Genomic DNA, 19,609 nt, shown 5'->3' with positions numbered 1-19,609 from the left:
TCGCCATTCCAGTTTGGACCCAGCCATATTCAAATCAGTCTTGACCCTGCACCCAATGGGAACAGTCCAGCCCGAACTGCCAGGCCAGGTCCTCCCTGGACTGGAAACAAGCAATCTAGGACCGGTTTCAGGCTTTCAGCCCATATCAGCCAGGATAGCTCGACTCCAGTGGCATGGAGAGCACAGGACCCACGTCTGGGCATACCCGTCCCACTCGGGGTGACAAATGCAAAAAGAACAACTGATGGACAGAATGCAGAACAATGCCATACATTAATTCCAGTAGAGAAATCTGGGCCTTCCATTGTGGGATGGGTATGCCCAGGCGTGGGTCCCTTGCTCACTGTGCCACTGGATTCAAGCTAGCCTGGCTGATGAAGGGTAATACCCAGAAACAGGTCCCAGGATGCTTGTTTACGGTCCAGGGAGGACCTGGCTTGGCAGTTCAGTCTGGACTGTTCCCATGAGGCACAGGGTCAAGACTGGTTTGCATATGGCTGGGTCTAAACTGGGCTGGCATAGTGAGCAAAAGAACGATGGATTTAACCCAGATCTCTTGACTGGGGGTGAATGTATGATTTATTCAGTATTCCGTCCATCATTTGTTTGCGTATCACATTTCACCCTAAGTGGGATGGGTATGCCCAGACGTGGGTCCCTTGCTTCAAGCTAGCCTGGCTGATGAAGGGTAATACCCAGAAACCGGTCCCGGGATGCTGGTTTCCGGTCCAGGGAGGACCTGGCTTGGCAGTTCGGTCTGGACTGTTCCCATGAGGCACAGGGTCAAGACTGATTTTAATATGGTTGGGTCTAAACTGGGTGGCATGGTGAGCAAAAGAATGATAGATTTAAACCAGTTGTCTTGACTGGGGGTGAATGTATGATTTATTCAGCATTCCGTCCATCATTTGTTTGCCTAGCACAACAGGACTTAAGCAACCACTATCCACAAGCCCACATTTAACATTAACCACCCTCTATGCATGTTAATTGATGTGAGTTACCTAGGCGAAAACAGAAATTGCATCTATGACCTACTGGCAGATTTCAAAGTTGAACTCCTCTTCAACACCGAAACTTGGCTTGGTGAAGATGCTTCACGTTGTATAGGCTCTGCAATACACAATGTTGCTATCACAGATGCTATACTAGAATGAATAGCTCCTGTCACTATGAAACACAAAATCTGTATATACTAAGGGACTTGAAAATCTAGTTTGGCAACCCAATACTACACAAACAATCTGCCTTCTCTCCAGCACTGAAGAAGCTGTCTTCCACCAATTGACCACCAGTCTCACCCACTCAACTGGCCAAATGTTTGACGCTATATTTTCCTCAACAAGCTTAATATCGGCACTGAAAATAGACCTATTGCATGGAGCAATCATCACATTGTTCACTTTTCTCAGATTATCTCCTTGACAACCAAACAACCTGTAGATATGAACACAAATTTAACTGCCACAACCTGGAAGCGCTTCAATGTAAATTTAGTCAAAGAATACTTCTCCATGCACTGCATAGAAATGTCCGTTAAGCACTTCCACAAATTATTAATAGAGCTTTTCACAGCATGGCCCATCTAAAAAACGTGCGTCTGTGACCCAAAAGAAAAAGAGCTGGTTGGTCCAATTCAGATAACAAAGTACAGAAAACAGAAATCATATCGCTCAAAAGAACTCCAGAGGAAACATTGAACTCCGGCAATGACAAGTGTCTGCAAAGGTAAAACGTAATACGCAGGATAGTCATTAAGAAGCCAAGTGGTCCAACAAGGCACAACACATCCCAGAGGCTACATGCCCAACCAAAGATTTGTTCAGACCCACTGATGAATTTGTAACCAAACCAGCAACTTCAATAAAGGTTAAATAATCTCAGGAATTGCATTATCTCTTAGCAATTTACTTTGTCAAGAAAGACACCGCTTTCAAAGCCTGCTTCCTCTCTAAAGCAAGCAGTGTTCTCTGAGAGGTTTTCCCAGCAAATCAGGCTACTTTGCGCACTCAACCAATACTCTGCTCATTCAACTTCTAAAACTAAAATATACTTGTGAACGAATTAAAGTTTCAAATGCAGCTGGCTCTCCAGCAGATCCTTACCTGCCACACATCTTCAAATAATTCTTTCTTGAATGCTCTGCTGTCAATATCAGTGAGGATGCTCACCGACTATCAACTGGTGAATTTCCAAGTGAACTTAAAACAGAATATATCAAATCCTTTCTAAAGGAACAAGGGGTTAATTAGGCTGACCCAACTGATTACAGACCAGAGCTTAGGTTCGCTTACCTAGATAAACTCATCGAAAAGGTACCATTCGGACAGACAAAATAAACTACTGTCAGACAGAATGGTTTCCGACCTTGAATTAACACAGAATAACCATTAATCTCCATTTAGTATGACCTTCAAGACTGTCAACAACAATGTGGTTGCTGTTCTACTGCTACTTATCCTGTCAACTGCCTTCAGCACAATAGACAACCTGCTAATAGGGCAAAGCCTTTATGACTGGAATACAGTGTACAACCCTTTATTAAAGACCGAAACCAAATTTTCTCCTCATCACCTTTTAATTCTTCACTCTCCATCAGTTTAGGAGGTGTCCCTGGGGCTTCTACTATCACACCATTACTATGCAACATCTGCTTATTCCTCTTCATGAACATGTGAACTCTTTCAACCCCAAGTGCTAGATTGACACTGATGACACTCAGATCATATTAACACTCAAACATTCCTCACAATTAAAACCTTTAAGACTCTGAGAATGCCTACTGACTGTGAAACAGAAATACTCACATGAGGATCATGATAAACCAATAACCCAATATACTTTTAATAATAGGAAAAGGAGCAGCCATCTAACACTGACTGAAATAAAAACCACTGTGGAGTGATTGCAGACTCTAAAGTCTCGATTCAGTCCCAAGTCAACAAAGTGACAAGCGACTCATTCTACAAGGTGAGAATTACACAATGTATCTACGCCTACTGTCTGAGAGTTACAGCCCTAACCTTTGCGATGGGAAGACTGCATTAACTCCAAGGAACAAACTAATCCGCAACTAGGCAAGGGCGCCCGCCACTCAATGTCAACATACAAAACCTGGGATACATATTACAAATATAAGTCCAAGTTGAGGGGGAGAGTCGCACCATTTAGTTTTGAGTGGGACAGGGTTTGCTATCTAGTCATATACCAGCCGTATATGTGACTTTTTTATATTAAACCAATCAAAGCAGGGCGGAAACTACAAAACCTTTACCAGTGTATAGGTCTAAAAAAGTGAGGACCTCACATAAGCAACACCTGGAGAGAGGCTAGTAGGTACTGACCAGTTATCTCACTGTCATCATTGGCACTTTCCTGACACAAAAGGAAATGAAACCCAACTCCCAATTATGTGAAGCAGGTTGCAGGGATGACGGGCCAGCGGCGTTTGGGGTTGTTTGCCTTCTGTGAATTATCGGTGGCTTGCTGGTAGGACTCCACCTGGCAACTACCTGGTCCGGTGCATCCTCGAGGTGGAACTGGGTCCCGTGCCCTGATGAAATGGCCACAACGTTATTGGCAATGAAACATGTCGGCAGTTCAGGTTAAAATGGTCAAAACATGACATTGTTGTTTTAAAGGAGTACAGACACAATGAAAATTAAAGACAGGTCTTTTGTGTTTCTGTAACTCAATTGTAACCTTATAGGAGTAGCATAATTGGCCTCCTGTATGTAACAGGGCTCTTCAGTTTTTAACTTAATATCACGTTATTTTTGACACATTGCTTCTCTTCAGCTTCACGTAATTGGGAGTTGGGTTTTGTTTCCTTGTGGGTCCGGAAAGTGCCAATGATGTCAAAGTGAGCTAACTGATGACTACCTACCAGCAGCTCCTCTGGTGTTGATTACATGAGGTACTTCCTTGACTCACCTCACTTCTTTAGATCTATACACTGGTCAACGTTTTGTGGGATACCAAACTGCTTTGATTGGTTTTATTTTAAAAAAAAAATATATATATATATATATTCATTGAAAAAACCATAGGTTATAGACCATATATAGTTAGGAATTTGCATTTACAAAACCTTGAAAATTCACTGAAAAAACCATAGGTTATACACCATATATAGTTAGGAATTAGCATTTATAAAAACCTTATTTTACTCACACAAAACCAATGAAATTCCATATATAGTTAGTTGTACTAACTATATATCACGCACCCGCAATCCACTGCTGATCATGTCACATATGACATCATTCATGACATGGTCAGTGACATCACTGATGACATCACTGATGACATCTCAAATGACATCACTGATGACATCACTGATGACATCTCAAATGACAAATGAGTGTATCTAAGGTTATATTAGAGTCTGAAGAGGTTCATCGTATTATCACATGAATGATGTAATCAGTGATGTGATCATTAATGTCAAATGAGATTTTATCAGTGATGTCATCAGTGATGTCATTTGAGATGTCATCAGTGATGTCATCAGTGATGTCATTTGAGATGTCATCAGTGATGTCATCAGTGATGTCACTGACCATGTCATGAATGATGTCATATGTGACATGATCAGCAGTGGATTGCGGGTGCGTGATATATAGTTAGTACAACTAACTATATATGGAATTTCATTGGTTTTGTGTGAGTAAAATAAGGTTTTTATAAATGCTAATTCCTAACTATATATGGTGTATAACCTATGGTTTTTTCAGTGAATTTTCAAGGTTTTGTAAATGCAAATTCCTAACTATATATGGTCTATAACCTATGGTTTTTTCAATGAATTTCATTGGTTTTTTAAAAGCTAATATCTATAGCTGTAAAATGTATTCTGAGCAATTAATGGCACTTTTTCCTCAGACTGCCTTGGTATATTCAAATATATGCCAAAGACAGAAATGGAGGTGGTCAAACCAATTTTGTCCACAAATTGAGAAGTCGAGGAAGCATGTAAACAAATCTGTTTCAGCTTACATGAGAGACCATGGAATGGGCTCCCTGTACAACAATAACTTGCGTTACTACATGCAAGATATCTACAGAGGAGATGGAGTTCACTTCTCAGATGAGGGCAACAGAGTTTTCACTCTGAATTTAAGAATGTGCATTGGTACCTACTTATAAGTACCTAAATGTACCATAAACCCAAAAGCTCTTCTCAGAGCTACCCTACATCTAATCACTCACAATTATTATTTTACTCTAACTTTTTTCACTAATTTTCAACAAAGTACGCTCCCTGGGGCGCTACCCGGTACGCGTACCGGGAGCTAACCTCGCGAATTTTTTTTAAAAAAATGTTTTTTTTTCGCACATATAAACCTCCTCAGCCACCCTCAGAAAACCTAGGGGGTCAAGATAACTCTACCGTGCCCCCTTCTACCCATTCCGAACATTAATTGCCCTCCATCTTGTATCTTAATTCGACCGAAACACAAAATGGTGGACTCCCGGAACGCTTAAGGTCCGCGAACCGAGGCGCTCAACGGTTCGCGTACCGGGTCGCTCCCTGGGAAGATAAAGGAAATAAAAAAGAATCAAAAAATCCAACAATCAATTAACATACAGCATTTGAAAAGACTATCATTCATTTTTCATTGTAGTACGCTCCCCAGAACGCTTCCCGGTTCGCGGACCGGGCGCTAACCACGAAAAAAAACAAAAAAATTTTTTTTTTTTTTTTGCCCCGCGGGGCCCCTTTAAAACCTCCACATTAAACCTAGGGGGTCAGCGAGGATCTACTATGCCCCCTTATAGTTATTTCCCCCTTTGTTTTGGCCTCCTCTTGTCTCTCGATCCTACCGAGAGACAAGATGGCGGCCGCTCCGGACTGTTTAGAATGTTGACAGACACCGTAGAGCCAATCAGCTTCGCTACGCGAAGTTCCGGTACGCTTAAGGTCCGCGAACCGGGGCGCTGCCCGGTCCGCGCTTACAGATATATATCTTTTTTTGAACGTTAATTTCTCAAAATCCACTGCAGCACATATATTGAGACCTACAAAAGGCACATCGGGCTACCAGTCCCTACAATTTTGCCAAGTTTCGTGCAAATCCATTCAGCCGTTCGGGCTAAAAGTGAGGCTAACCGCCCTATGGAAAACTCAATGTTAAAAACACGTTTTGGGACCCCCCTTTTTTCTCGGCCCCCCCTGGACGAACCCCCCCCAAATTTTCAGGGGCTCCTCAGAAACAAAATGTTCCATTTTCCAGAAAATTTCAGCCAATTCCGTCCACAAACGCCAAAGTTATTAGACATAGAATTTTCAAAAATCCCATAGGGAAAAAATCCTAACTATATATACCTACTGGCGACCGCCAGTAGGTAATATATATATATATATGAATAACAACAAGACGGACCAACCCTTTTTAAACTCACAGATGAATGAGTTAGTGGACTAGTGTTGATGCCACTTATTGTGTACTTTTACTACGTGGACCCTCAAAAACTTCATGAATAAATACACAAGTATTAGTCATTGTTACTGGGCTCGGAGAAGCATTTTACAAGGCTTATTGTATGTGTGTGGATTCTCGTATTTATTGTTAGGGTCATGTCGTAGTGTCTCATAAGTTTTTGTATGTATATGTATATTTTTGTAGTGCATGTCTGTACTCATGTCAAGTCTTTATATGTATTATTTACAGCCCTGATGAAGTTCAACACTGCTTGAACGAAACGCGTTGGCTGGAACGTTTTTTACTGATTGAATTTTACGATTCTGAATAAAGCTGGAACTTTCCTAATAGACTGAAGGATTCTTTGATTAGTGTATTTTCGGGTGCACAATTCCACTCTTGTGTTATCAAGACTCTGTCTGCTTCTGCAGAAAAACCATACAACGGCTGGTATTGGAAGAGGAGTGCACCGTATTCTACTACCTTGAACTGTGAGGTGCAGTTTAGAGGTCTGCCGTTGCCCTCTGCTTCTTCTTGTAAGTCCTTAACACAAACAAACTTGAATATAGAACACTTGTCCTCAGGGCACTACAGTAATTGCCAGTGACCAAAGGAATTTAGTTTAACCCCTTCCGTGCTCCCGTCGGCTGCTGGCAGCCAGGAGCACTCCCTCCCCAGTGCTGCCGACGGCCAACGGCCGATGCAGCCCCGCCCACTCATCAGAACGCCCGCACCGCGGCAGAATTGCCGCCACGGTTAAGGCGTTAAAGCCTTGTTGTATTGCAAATCAGGGCAATCCACAGGCTGGGAACTAGATTTCTACAACTAAAACATAAGACTTTACGCACATAAGAGAAACCGGAGATCAAGAATGGCCTCACTGCTTATTGTTCCCACTTACCATACAGCTTGCATAGAAAGTAATTACTACTCAATTCAGACATGCAAATTATGGAATTATCTGCCTAAAAAAAAAACAGATGTATCAACAAGCACTTGCATTTCAGAAGGGCCATAAAGTTCTGGCTTTTCCCAAAACTAAGACTTGGTGCCTCTAAGGTCACCATTTGGTTTGCTTTGTATATCCTGTTTGTGAATCGGTCCTCACACTTTTTGTTTTATGCCACATACATTAATGTGCTCATATGCCAACAGCTAAAGTCTAAAGCATTCCCTCGGGGCATCATGTATGACACCCATACTCAACTCTGGTAGGTAACACTGCTGCCAAGACCCTTGTTCAATCCACGAACCTCAGAACCAGAGGTCTGCATAGACAAGCGGTAGGAAAGGGCTAAACAAAGGTAGAAACAATACAGGAAAACAAATCAGGACAAAAGAGGAAGAGAGACAAGGGTAGGAAGCCTGATGAAGATTACAATATCTAGCAAACAGTATTGGTAAGGAACAACTCAACTCTTAACTGTTGGTGCTTGCAACACTGCATAAGTAATCTCCATTGGCCTGAAAAAGAGGCTGAGGAGTCTCTGAATATTATCTGTAGACAACATGGTTTTGAACCACCTGAGATACTTTTTACATGGAAGGGGTGTCAACATCACCTGTAACTTAGTCCATAGGTTCATGGGAGTCGGGTGAGGTGAAAAGGACTGTCACAAGCCCTTACATTTTGCAAACACCAGGAGCAAGGATGATGCTGGTTAATAGCAAATATATATTGTTAATGTCTACTCATATATAACCACCACACTATGACAGTGTAGGCACCCTACATCTGGCATTGGCGCTCTTCACTATTAGTGGCGGCATTATTCTTATGGACATGTGCACATCTGCCCATAAAGGGGTAGACTTCGATGCCAAGCCTGGCAGGCCAATCTAGGCCTTTATTACTGTTTTAACTAATGTTTTGTAAATTCATTTTTCTGATAAGCCACATTGTAGTCCCTCCAACTACCTTTTCTCAGGAGCTGTCACTCTTTGCTGAAAAGGGTATGTTTCAGTTACAGCAGTGCCTGAACTACGAAGCTTGCATATCGTTTATGTTATGGAAGAGAGGGAGAACAAGGATGGGCAAAACACGTCAAGACAACTGTCATGGAGAAGGACACAACCTTTGTCCCCTATAAAAGGCTGCAGTTCTGCATCAGAAGTACCCAATACTTCAACTTCCTAGATGGCGCTTCAAGGACACTGGGTGAATCCAAAACCAATGCTATGTGACATTCACAATTAAAAATTCTTTAATAGAATCAGTACAAATAGCCGTACGCCAATAACGCCTAAGCATTGTTTGTATTCACCATAATAATCTAAGCTACGGCCAAGATTCACAAGATGCCCAACCTGGACCACGTTGAGTTAATGTGTGCTTTTCTTCCATTCACCCAATAAACAAACAAATGTATGCGCTACATTAAACCACAACTGCATAGCACCCTGCGGTACTTCTTGATGCAGTGTTTCCTGCAGATGAAGTAGCCATTCAGGTCTCCACCAATGTGTCACCTACTTGAAGTGCAGGTCTTTGAAGGTGAAGTGAGTCTCAACAATGCCGGTCGTCTTCACCCTTGTCCGCAGAACATCCTGCTGTGTAGGGATGTAATCCGCTCGGGCTATCCTCTCCAGATCGTTCAGGTAACTGTAACAAAAAAAACAAAAAAAAGTTAATGCAGGACACACGAGGGAGGGAAGCCCCAATAAGCAAGTGGAGGATGGGCTGCAAAAGTAGCAGTCGCCTACAAGTGTCCACCATTTTGTTGGTAAGGAGAATCTGGGATAGACATGTCTACTCGATGCATAGCTACAATGAGGCACCCAGCCCTGGGCCAGAAATAATTAAAAACATTTTGGGCTTTTAGTATCTTGTTTCCCAAAACCAAAATGACTGTCCTCTGTACCTGCCTTGGTGGTCTACTGTACACAAATTTGAATGCCACTAAGCATAATCAAAGTAAATGCAACACACAAAATGCACTGTATTCCATTTGTCTTTTGGGCAAGCTTTCCGGTCAAAGCTTCTTTACAACACCCACACACAATCGAGGGGATGATGCGCTAAGCAACATTACACCAGACAGCAAGTACAATGAGAGTGCAATCATACACAATCAGAAAGTAGCTGTCCTTTCATAGGGAAATGTATATCCAGTATGCCAAGACATGAGACATCTCAGTCCTTTGTTTTTAGGCAACCAGTTAGTATTCTGGGACTTGTAGTTTGAATGTTTTTATCATTAGTATGGGTGTGTAAATTCCAGCATGCAAAAGTGGGGAGGTATCGGAGGTCCTACGAGTAACTGTAAACCACAGAACAACTGTGCACGATGTTACAGTGCATTCTAAACCCAGGTGGTTAGGTAATAATGCAAGATAAACCACTTGCATGCAAATTACAGGACAGAGACTAATCACACAAGAGGGCCATTGTATAGCAGCAGGAGATAGTAAATAATAGATTAGTCACATATGACGAATAAAAAAGTAGTAGGAATAGTAGATCTAAAGGTGTCAGAAAAAAGGCGCCAGAAAAAAGGCAGTTGAATCTGTCCAATCCTACGGCAACCTCACATACATCACAGCCCTGGATTTTAATCCTTATGCCCCTGTGAACTGGTATTAGTACTGAACATTTGGAGAGCACACCATGCAATGAGAAATTCAATTCAGGCCTGTCCCTCTAAATGTCTCCTCAGACTGTCCTTACTTGTTGCATCACCTTATAATTGATCTCCACCTGCTCCAACGCACTGGCACCCCTCAAGATAGAACCCGGCAAGAAACACTCCAAGAAAACCAGCTGGTTCACTCCCGCCCTCCATGAGTCCAGACGCACCTGTAGAAGGCTCGAGAAGAGATGGAGGAACAACAAAACCCCAGAAACCTACGCAGCCTTCAAAGCTGCAGTCATCGCACACTACACCCTCCTCAAAACTGCAAAGAAAACAGCCTTTCAAGTCAGAATCAACAGCAAAGAACTCTTTGCCATCATCAAGGAGTTTGCCAAACTCCACAGCGAGACCAGAGAAGCCCCACCCTCTCAAGACCTCTGCAACAAACTTGGCACCTACTTGCACCACAAGATAAAGAAGGTCTACAACAGCGTCGAGGTCCAAGAACCACCCATCACTCCGGCCACCACCTCACAAGACAACACCACCCTTCAACAGATCCTGTTCAACTGGACCCCGTTCACCACAGCGGGGCCCTCAAGACCATGAAGAGCATTCACTCCAGAGCCCCATGTGAGCCCTGCCCACACCACATCTTCCACAGAGCCGCCACCACCATTGCCCCAGAACTACTTCACACCATAAACTGCTCCATTGAGACCGCCACCTTCCCCGATGACTGGAAACACACTGAGATCAACCACCTGCTGAGAAAACATCTGATGACCCAAGAGACCTCAAGAACTTCAGACCCATCTCCCTGCTCCCTTATCCAGCAAAGGTCATTGAGAAGGCCATCAACGCCCAACTCTGCGAGTTCATCGAAGCAAACCACATCCTGGACTCCCCTCAATCCGACTTCCAAAGCAACCACAACTCCGAGAGTGCCCTCCTCTCCACCACAGACTACATGCGCTCCCTCCTCGACTGAGGAGAAACAGCAGCCCTCATCCTCCACGACCACCTTCGACACCGTCTCTCACCGCACCCTAATCATGAGACTCCACAACACCGGCGTCCATGACAAAGCCCTGGACTGGATCTGTTCCTTCCTCACCAGTAGAACACAGAGAGTCAGACTTCCCCCATTCCTCTCAAGATCCAGATAGATCAGCTGTGTAGTTCCTCTTTGAGGCCAATGCTTTTCAACATCTACATGTCCCCGCTTGTAGCCGTCATCAGAAGCCACGGACTCAACATTGTTTCCTATACCGATGGCACCCAGCTGATTCTCTCCCTCATCAATGAGCCCACTATCACCAGAAACAACTTTCACAACAGGATGAAAGTAGTCTCCACCTAGGTGAGAGATAGCTGCCTCAAGCCCAACTCTGACAAGACCGAAGTCCTCATTCTGGGGCCCAACACCACCGCTTGGGAAGACTCCTGAGCTAGGAGCCCCGCCCCCACCCCCCGACACCCACTGACCATGTATGAAACCTCAGCATCATACTTGACTTTTTGCTCACACTGAACCACCAGATCAACGCCGTCACCATATCATGCTTACAGCCTCTTCGCCGGCTTCGGAAGACATTGAAACTGAACTCGGACAAGACGGAGGTCCTCATCCTGGGCTCTTCACCCTCCGCCTGGGACGACTCCTGGTGGCCTCCCGCCCTGGGCACCGCACCCAAACCGACAGACCATGCACGAAACCTGGGCTTCATCCTGGACTCCTCCCTCTCCATGACCAGGCAAGTCAACAGCGTCTCCTCGGCGTGCTTCAACATCCTACGCATGCTACGAAAGATCTTTTGGTGGATCCCCTCAGAGACCAGGAAGACCGTCACCCAGGCCCTCGTCACCAGCCGACTGGACTACGGCAACGCCCTCTACGCCGGGACCACCGCCAAGCTCCAGAAGAGACTCCAGCGGATCCAAAACGCCTCAGCCAGACTCATCCTCGACATCCCACGATCCAGCCACATCTCCGGTCATCTGAGAGACCTTCACTGGCTCCCCATCAACAAGAGAATCACCTTCCGCCTCCTCACCCACGCACACAAAGCCCTACACGACCAAGGCCCGAGCTACCTCAACAGCCGAGTCAACTTCTACGCTCCCAAACGCCACCTCCGATCAGCCAACCACGCCCTCGCCGCCGTCCCCCGCATCCGAAGAGCGACTACAGGAGGAAGGTCCTTCTCCTACCTGGCCGCCAAGACCTGGAACTCCCTCCCGTCCGACCTGCGCCTGACCCAAGACCACCTCTCCTTCAGGAAGAAGCTGAAGACCTGGCTGTTCGAGCAGTAGCGGCACCCCCCCCTCCCCAGCGCCTTGAGACCCTACGGGTATGTAGCGCGCTTTATAAGTGTCACTGATTGATTGATTGATTGATTGATTCAGATAGATCCCCACTGAGTCAAGGAAGACGTTCACTCATGCACTCATCATCAGCAGACTTGACTAAGGCGAAGCACTCTAAGCAGGCGCCACCCAGAAACTCCTCAGGAAACTTCAGAACGTCACAGACACACTGGTTCTCAACATCCCCCGTCGCAGCCACATCTCCGAACACCTACGAGAACTCCACGGGCTCTCAGTTGACAAAAGAGTCACCTTCAAGCTACTCACACACACCTACAAAGCCCTCCACGACATCGGACCAGCATACCTGAACCATTGTTTCTCATTCCACGTACCCACCTGACACGTCCATTCAGCTCAACTGGCCCTCGCCACCATCCCTCGGATCGCAAGATCAGGACCGGAGGAAGATCTTTCTCCTGCATAGTCACCAAATCCTGGAACGCCATGCCTCTCTACCTCAGGCTATCTCCGTCTCAGACACCCCTCACTAAGGATCTCAAGACCTGGCACTTCGAATGAACCACAGCTCCCAGTCAGACCTGCAACCCCTCCTCCCCTAGCGCCTTGAGACCCTCATGAGAACTATGGGCCAGATGTACAAACCTCTTTTATGAGACAAAAAGTCTTTCTGACTCTTAAAAGGCCTTTGGCCCTTTAGCGATCGCAAGTAGGATGGGGCATGCAAGGGGCCTCTTATTGACGAATTTGTAAGGTATATTTAAAAGGTGTTCGACTTCCATCAGAAATGATTGATCAGTTACCAGTTGTGAGTTGGGGTGGTAACTGATTTGCCAAGGTAAAATAGGTACCCTTGGGACAGATTCCACTTTAGGATCTGTGTCGGTAACCACAGGGGGAGGACGTAATGGACCTACATGGTAAACTTGAATTTTTTTATAAGATGACCCTTTTTGGACAAAGGCTGCTCTACAAAAAAGGTTTCCCATTTGAAAAAGCTAACATGGACAGAGGTCTGCAGGGCCGGAGGGCATCCATCCCTTCATTCTAAGGAAATGAAAGTGGGGTCGCAAATTGTAGCCCGTCGTATAAACATTCCTTCGACCACAGTCGTTTTGTGAATGGGCAATTTATAATGTAAACTATTAGTACATAGGTCACATCGCAAACTGCTCTCCCATTTGCAAAACAGACGGGTTGCAAATTGAATATCCCTGGTTTGGAAATAGGAATAATGCATCTGACTTCATGTCCATAGAAGATAGATACCAAAGTGGGGGTGTCGCACTCAGGGCAACAACGTGTAAATAATGGGTGTCCTTGACCATTCTGAAGACCTCAGCATCTTTTATCCCAAATATTCCTTCTTGAACAAAATGACTCCACGTAGCCAGTACGGCCCTTTATTTCTTCAGAAGATATAGAATAAGCCAATAGACACAGAACTGGCCAGTCGTAAACGACAAAATGCAAAACCAGCCATCAAAAAAACACCACTAGGCAGGTTGGATCAAGAGCATCCCTAAACACAGGCCACCAGCGCAAATATGCTATTTTAACTGGTGCAGCTGCCTTCGGAGCACAGGGTTCACGGTTCGATTCCCGGCTCCGGCTGCAGCTTAACTCAGCACCATGTGAGCAATAGCTCACTTAATTTCCACGACTGCCCCCAGCGCCTTGAGACCCATAAGGGTGAGTAGTTCGCGCTTTACAAATACGGATTTACATTTCACATTTACCCCACTCACAAAAACACAAACCACAATCCATGGTGCGCACAAGCTGTGACATGCCACAAGGTGCCCGACTCCACTTTACGGCTAAGTGGGCTTTCACCGACAATCTCCTGTTAAGCTAATTAAAACGGTGCTAATCAGGGCACTCAGAGGCGGTGGATCCGCTAATGAAGCCACAGATCGCTACCAGCACCTTCCCCCCCCCCGGAGTCACGTGCCTTTAGGGATGCTGGAGACGAGTTCGAGCTTGCTGGAGCAGCTCGGCGGGGCTGTTATTGTACATTAATTGACCAAGCCTTAAGTAGCCAACGGAGAGAACTCGGAGCGGCGTGTAATGCCCATGGGGGAGGCAACCTCTTCCCAATCAAGTAATGAATATTGATTTACGCCGATTACAGCGTAAACGGTTCCATTACACAGGTGCCTCATCCGAGGCAGGGTTTTACGCGGGAGGAATGCAAGCTTGAGAGAGACAGATCTTTACACCCGAGGATGCTTGTTCTGGTTAATATGCGATGGTGTTCACACGGTGCATGCTTTTGTGACAAAAAGGCTGTAACAAGTACAACAAAAAGGAACACGTCCACAGCAGTGAGAATTCACACCAGAGGAGTCATGCTCAACTTTTTCTTAATTATACTCCGTCACTAGAGATATTGAGTAAAGACGAAACAAGAAGCATTGGTAATTTGCAAGGCAGCTACGTCTTTGATGCGGTTCTGCACAACAGGATCATTGTGGCAACACTGGAATTAAGCACCTATGCAGGATTACATTTATATGCGCTGTTGAAGGGCTTATGCTGCAGGAAAAAGTCAACTTTAGAAATATATTATGCAATTAAATTAATAACGCAGCACATTCTGTGACAATATACATTATGCAATTAAATTAATTATGCAGCACATTCTGTGACAATATATATTATGCAATTACATTAATTATGCAGCACATTCTGTGACAATATATATTATGCAATTACATTAATTATGCAGCACATTCTGTGACAATATCTCTCATGACTAAACGCACCTAAAATGGACCCCAATACAAATGTATATCGTGAAATTAAATAGTGAACACATGTAGTAGATTTTATTCAAATCGTATGGAAATAGAGGAACTTTCTGAAACTACCGCTACACGTTAGAGCAAACCATTTTCAGTAGAACACATGCATAGGTCTTAAAAGCGGAAAACATATTTAAATGCACACATTCCTTGTAAAAGCACATTTACTTAGTGGCAGCCTTTATTAACCAAACACTTGACCGTAACTTCCATTAATCGGGCACAGTCCTCACTCATGAGGCAAATTGCTTGGCCCCGAACAAAAAATACTCAACATCCAGAGATGCTACTTCTACGTTACTTTATTTAGGCTCTGATCTCAGGCCATAGCCTTTGGTATAATTTACTCTTGCAGATCTGGAACACACTTGGAAATGTGTACATCAGACGAGGAAGAGTTCGAGGGTAGTGATGAGGAAAGCACACCTCGGAGTAATGATGATTGCTGGGAATTAATCAAGCCATTACCACCTCAACAACACTCATCACAGTCATGAGCCATGAGGGTGTACAAAGCAGTCACGCAAATATTTGTCTGCAGTGTCTGGACCACACAATGGGTCCAGACACCAGAAAGACGACAAGATCATGATTTAAATAATAAACACCTTCATGCTGGGTGGCACAAATTACACCATCACTCAACCGATTAAAACTGTCAGGAAGTAACAATTAACTTTCAGGAAGTACCCGGATAATCCCCATATAAGTTACGGGTAAGGCTTGTCACAGAAGAGGCAGAAATATGGTACCACACTTTTGCCATCTGAGTATACAAAGCGGTACAAAAGGGGGTGGTGATGGACGGAGCATCTGAACCAATCAAACACTCACACCCAGTCAACAGATCTGGGTTTAATCCATCACCGTTCTTTAGCCCACTCTGCCACCCCAGCATATGGCGACATAAGTTGTCAGGGTATGCTCAGACGTGAGTCCCTTGCTCACTTTGCCACTGGATTCAAGCAAGCCTGGCTGAAGACTGCTGCAATGCCAGAAACCGGTCCTAGGAAGCTTGTTTCCGGTCCAGGGAAGGCATGGCTTGTCAGTTCGGGTTGGACTGTTCCCATGAGGCACAGGGTCAGACTGATTTGCATATGGCCATGTCTGAACAGGGGTGGCAGAGTGGGCTAAAGAACGGTGATGGTTTAAACCCAGATCTGTTGACTGGGTATGTGTGTTTGATTGGTTCAGATGCTCCGTCCATCACCAACCCCTTTTGTACCGATCTGAGTATACAAAGCAACAATGCTATTTTTTGTGCCACTGATGCAGTGTAGTGCCCTCTTGAGGCCATCTGTCGTGGCGCAATAACGCAGCTGCCTGCCACAGCCTTAACGTAGCACTGACCATACATATCTGTGTACACATGATTTGTTCCACCTTTCAAAATTCAGCAAGTCAAGGTACTTCATCCAGCAAATTTCTTGGCAAATGTAAACTACACATCTGACACTCCATGCCTCACGACACACTATTCAATCCTTAAGGAACTATATTTATTGTGCATTTTAGATAGTGCTGCTCTACCAGAATAGGCCTTACTGCACAGTAAAATGGCAGATAATTATTCTTTTTAAACTATAATCATCAGCGTATATAAAATAGAGGGGAGTATTACTTGAATTAGAACTAGCAAAAGTGATTTAAAAACATTATGTTGTTTGTTGGACAGGGAGCCAGCCACCAGTGCAAAAGATTGTGTTGCAACCAGGTGCTAACTAAGTATTATAACTTCAAGACATAAATGTTCCCCATTTGCCTTCTTGGTCACAAAGAAAAAGTCAAGAAAACCAAATTAGCCATCGTTGAAAAATCTGCTTCCATTAGCAACGACAACTGATTTCTACTGGACTATAGACGCCATGTAACTAATCAGTTTAGCAATCCCTAACAGTGACCACACAATGATCCGAAATACAACCAGTAACAGAAACTAACTTCTTGCTTCACAAAGTAGCATGCTCTCCACCTGCAAAATGCTTCAACACCTGGTCAGGGGTAGTAAGTGACTCACAATACAATACCTTCCATGGCTGCTTTTCCCCTGGTCACAAAAATCAGTCCTCTTTCTATGGAAATGTTGCTATATTATTTTTCAATAAGATGTCATTCTTTCATTTCCATTTAAAGAAAGATGTGTTACATTGGCTGGTACAGCAAGTAAGTACGGTGGCAAATTGTAGCCCATATTCCTTTCATTGCCTAAAAAAACAGGCCCTGTGCAAATTTTGGCCATGCCACAGAACTTTGCACCCTCACGGGTGTTAAGATTAGAACAACGGACATCTCACACTACACACCATCTTCACTCACTAATGTGCTGGACTGCACACATACAGAGCAGCAAGTGTGTGACTTGTTAAGTTTTTTTGATTTATTTGCCAAGACTTCCTAAAATCGGTTAAGAAATAAGGACAAGAATAATGAAAAATAAAGTACAGTGCTATGAGGGAATAAAAAAAGTACAGGTCTGATATCCTCTACTCCTTACCAGCTTACTTCACGCACACTACTTAGAATCTACAGGACCTATTCCATTTCTAATCCTCTTAGCAATAACACTTTGAAACTGCAGGTATAATTCCAATAAACCCACTGTTGCTGGAAAGTGGTAGATTAACCTACACAGCTTCCTCTTCATCAATCTGCTGGCATCATCAGCTGCAGTCTGCTGCCCACCGCTTCACTGGTGGAGTGCACTTTTTCTTCTATTTCGTCTTCTTTTTTTCTTCAACCAACAGACCTATCTCTTTCCGCAGTGGGGGCCACCACCACAGTTTTTTTTGGGGGACGGTTAATTCAAGTAGGTCAGAAGTCGTAAGTAAAGCTAGAGCACCCACCAGGAACATGTTCTCAGCTCAGCCCAACACCAGTGAACTCGCGCAACAGAACTGTTGGAACACAGAACACTTACTGTCTACATTACATCACTCATACTGTGGAGCACAGACAGAGGACCCAACAATACACACAAGGCAGGACACAGTAGCAGGCTTAGCCAAAGCTAAAGACAAAAGACATCAGGCCTATCCCGAGCAGCTGGAGATGTGGCCATGAGGAGCTTGGTCCACACCACCTCTTCTAAGGAAAGAATGGTCCAGACTGAGCAGTGAAGGCCTAAGGCTGCAAGAGAATAAAAATACGTTGAGGAACATGCTATGCCACAACTGTATGACAGTCAACACTGAGTGGGAATTTCCATTGGGCAGTTCATGGAAGATGCCGCTCCACATTCCTACAGCCTATCAGGTTATGGGCCTTCACCCAACCTTCAGATTCCTTTCTAATCAGTCCCTCTGATAAGGGAACATAAGGGTCAATCCCTAGTATTCAACAAACAGCAGTTTCTCTCAAAAAGGAACACGCATTTGCAATGCAATAGGTCTCGCATTTGCAAGAGTTGGAGCTATTGGCATTGTAAATGACAATGCCTTTTATTAATTTGTTTTGGAAACCTGCAAGCGGTGCATAAACATGCACTTTGTACGTATAGTCCTTGCTTACGAGAAGCAAGGCTGGCAGTGAAAGAGACTGACAGCCTTGCTTGTCATAAGCAAGGACTGTAAGTACCAAGTACTTGTTTACGCACAGCTTGCAGGTTTTCAAACACATAAATAAAAGGCATTGTCATTTACAATGTCAATAGCTCAAACTCTCACAAATGCGATAAAAATTGCATTGCAAATGTTTGTTACAGCCTGAGGCAGGACCGACAATGTCACAATAATGACACGTTTCCTTGTCCACGCCCAACCGGAAGTCCCCTCCCACCTGAGGGCTTGGTTTTCAGATTCTTTCCGCCCATGAAATGATAGAGCGCTGCTAATACCCTGCGATTTGGGTGGGATTTTACCGTTCACTGCTTATGAGGTCGTGACTGGAGGTGCATATCATGCTCTAGTGAAAGATAGTGCAGCTCGTATGCATTGCAAGTCAGTTACAACAAATGTTTCCAGGGCACCATTGGTAATTTTCAAAGGATGGAAGAAGGAGCTGCTCACAGTGAGGAAAGTGTTCATCGCACAGGCGTCTTCCCTGGTGCTAGCGCCTGAGTACAAGGCTTAGTCGGGAATACATGGGGGGGGAGGTTTGGCCACTTGCTACCCTAGACATGCCTTTAGCTACCCCTGGCAAGTGCTTTATTCCCACACTACTCCTGGCACTTGGGTGAATTGATACCATTAATGGGGATAACTTCAGTGCATGTGAAGTGGGCGGGGCACGCAGCACATGGCCCCGCCCATCTCTTCACTTACTCTCACAGGTATGTGGCGGAGAGTATTCTTAAATTCATGTCTACTCTACAAGCAGCAGCTGAGAGGCACGCCCAGTTCAAGTCTAGGCGCCAGTGTTCTTTTTGCCCGGAAACGGGTGGCAGAGAGCTCTGACTCCTGTGTTTTGTGAGTTTATGTGAACATGTAATATTACAAAATTATTATACATTTATATAGAACCTATGGTTGTTTATTTA

General features: G+C 44.5%; 1 protein-coding gene across 1 annotated transcript in view; it reads right to left on the bottom strand.

The window, feature by feature from the left end:
* The window catches only part of GNAI2 (G protein subunit alpha i2), a 465,915-nt gene that overhangs the window by 91,556 nt on the left and 354,750 nt on the right, over positions 1-19,609 (bottom strand). Inside the window, exon 5 of the mRNA XM_078661258.1 lies at positions 8,899-9,027. Coding sequence (XP_078517384.1) covers positions 8,899-9,027 — 129 coding nt within the window. The remainder of the gene's footprint in view (positions 1-8,898; positions 9,028-19,609) is intronic.

Source organism: Lissotriton helveticus, chromosome 9 (assembly GCF_964261635.1).
Source record: "Lissotriton helveticus chromosome 9, aLisHel1.1, whole genome shotgun sequence".
NCBI lineage: Eukaryota > Metazoa > Chordata > Amphibia > Caudata > Salamandridae > Lissotriton > Lissotriton helveticus.
The sequence above is the reverse complement of the archived record's forward strand: the minus strand, read 5'-3'. Positions and strand labels throughout refer to the sequence as shown.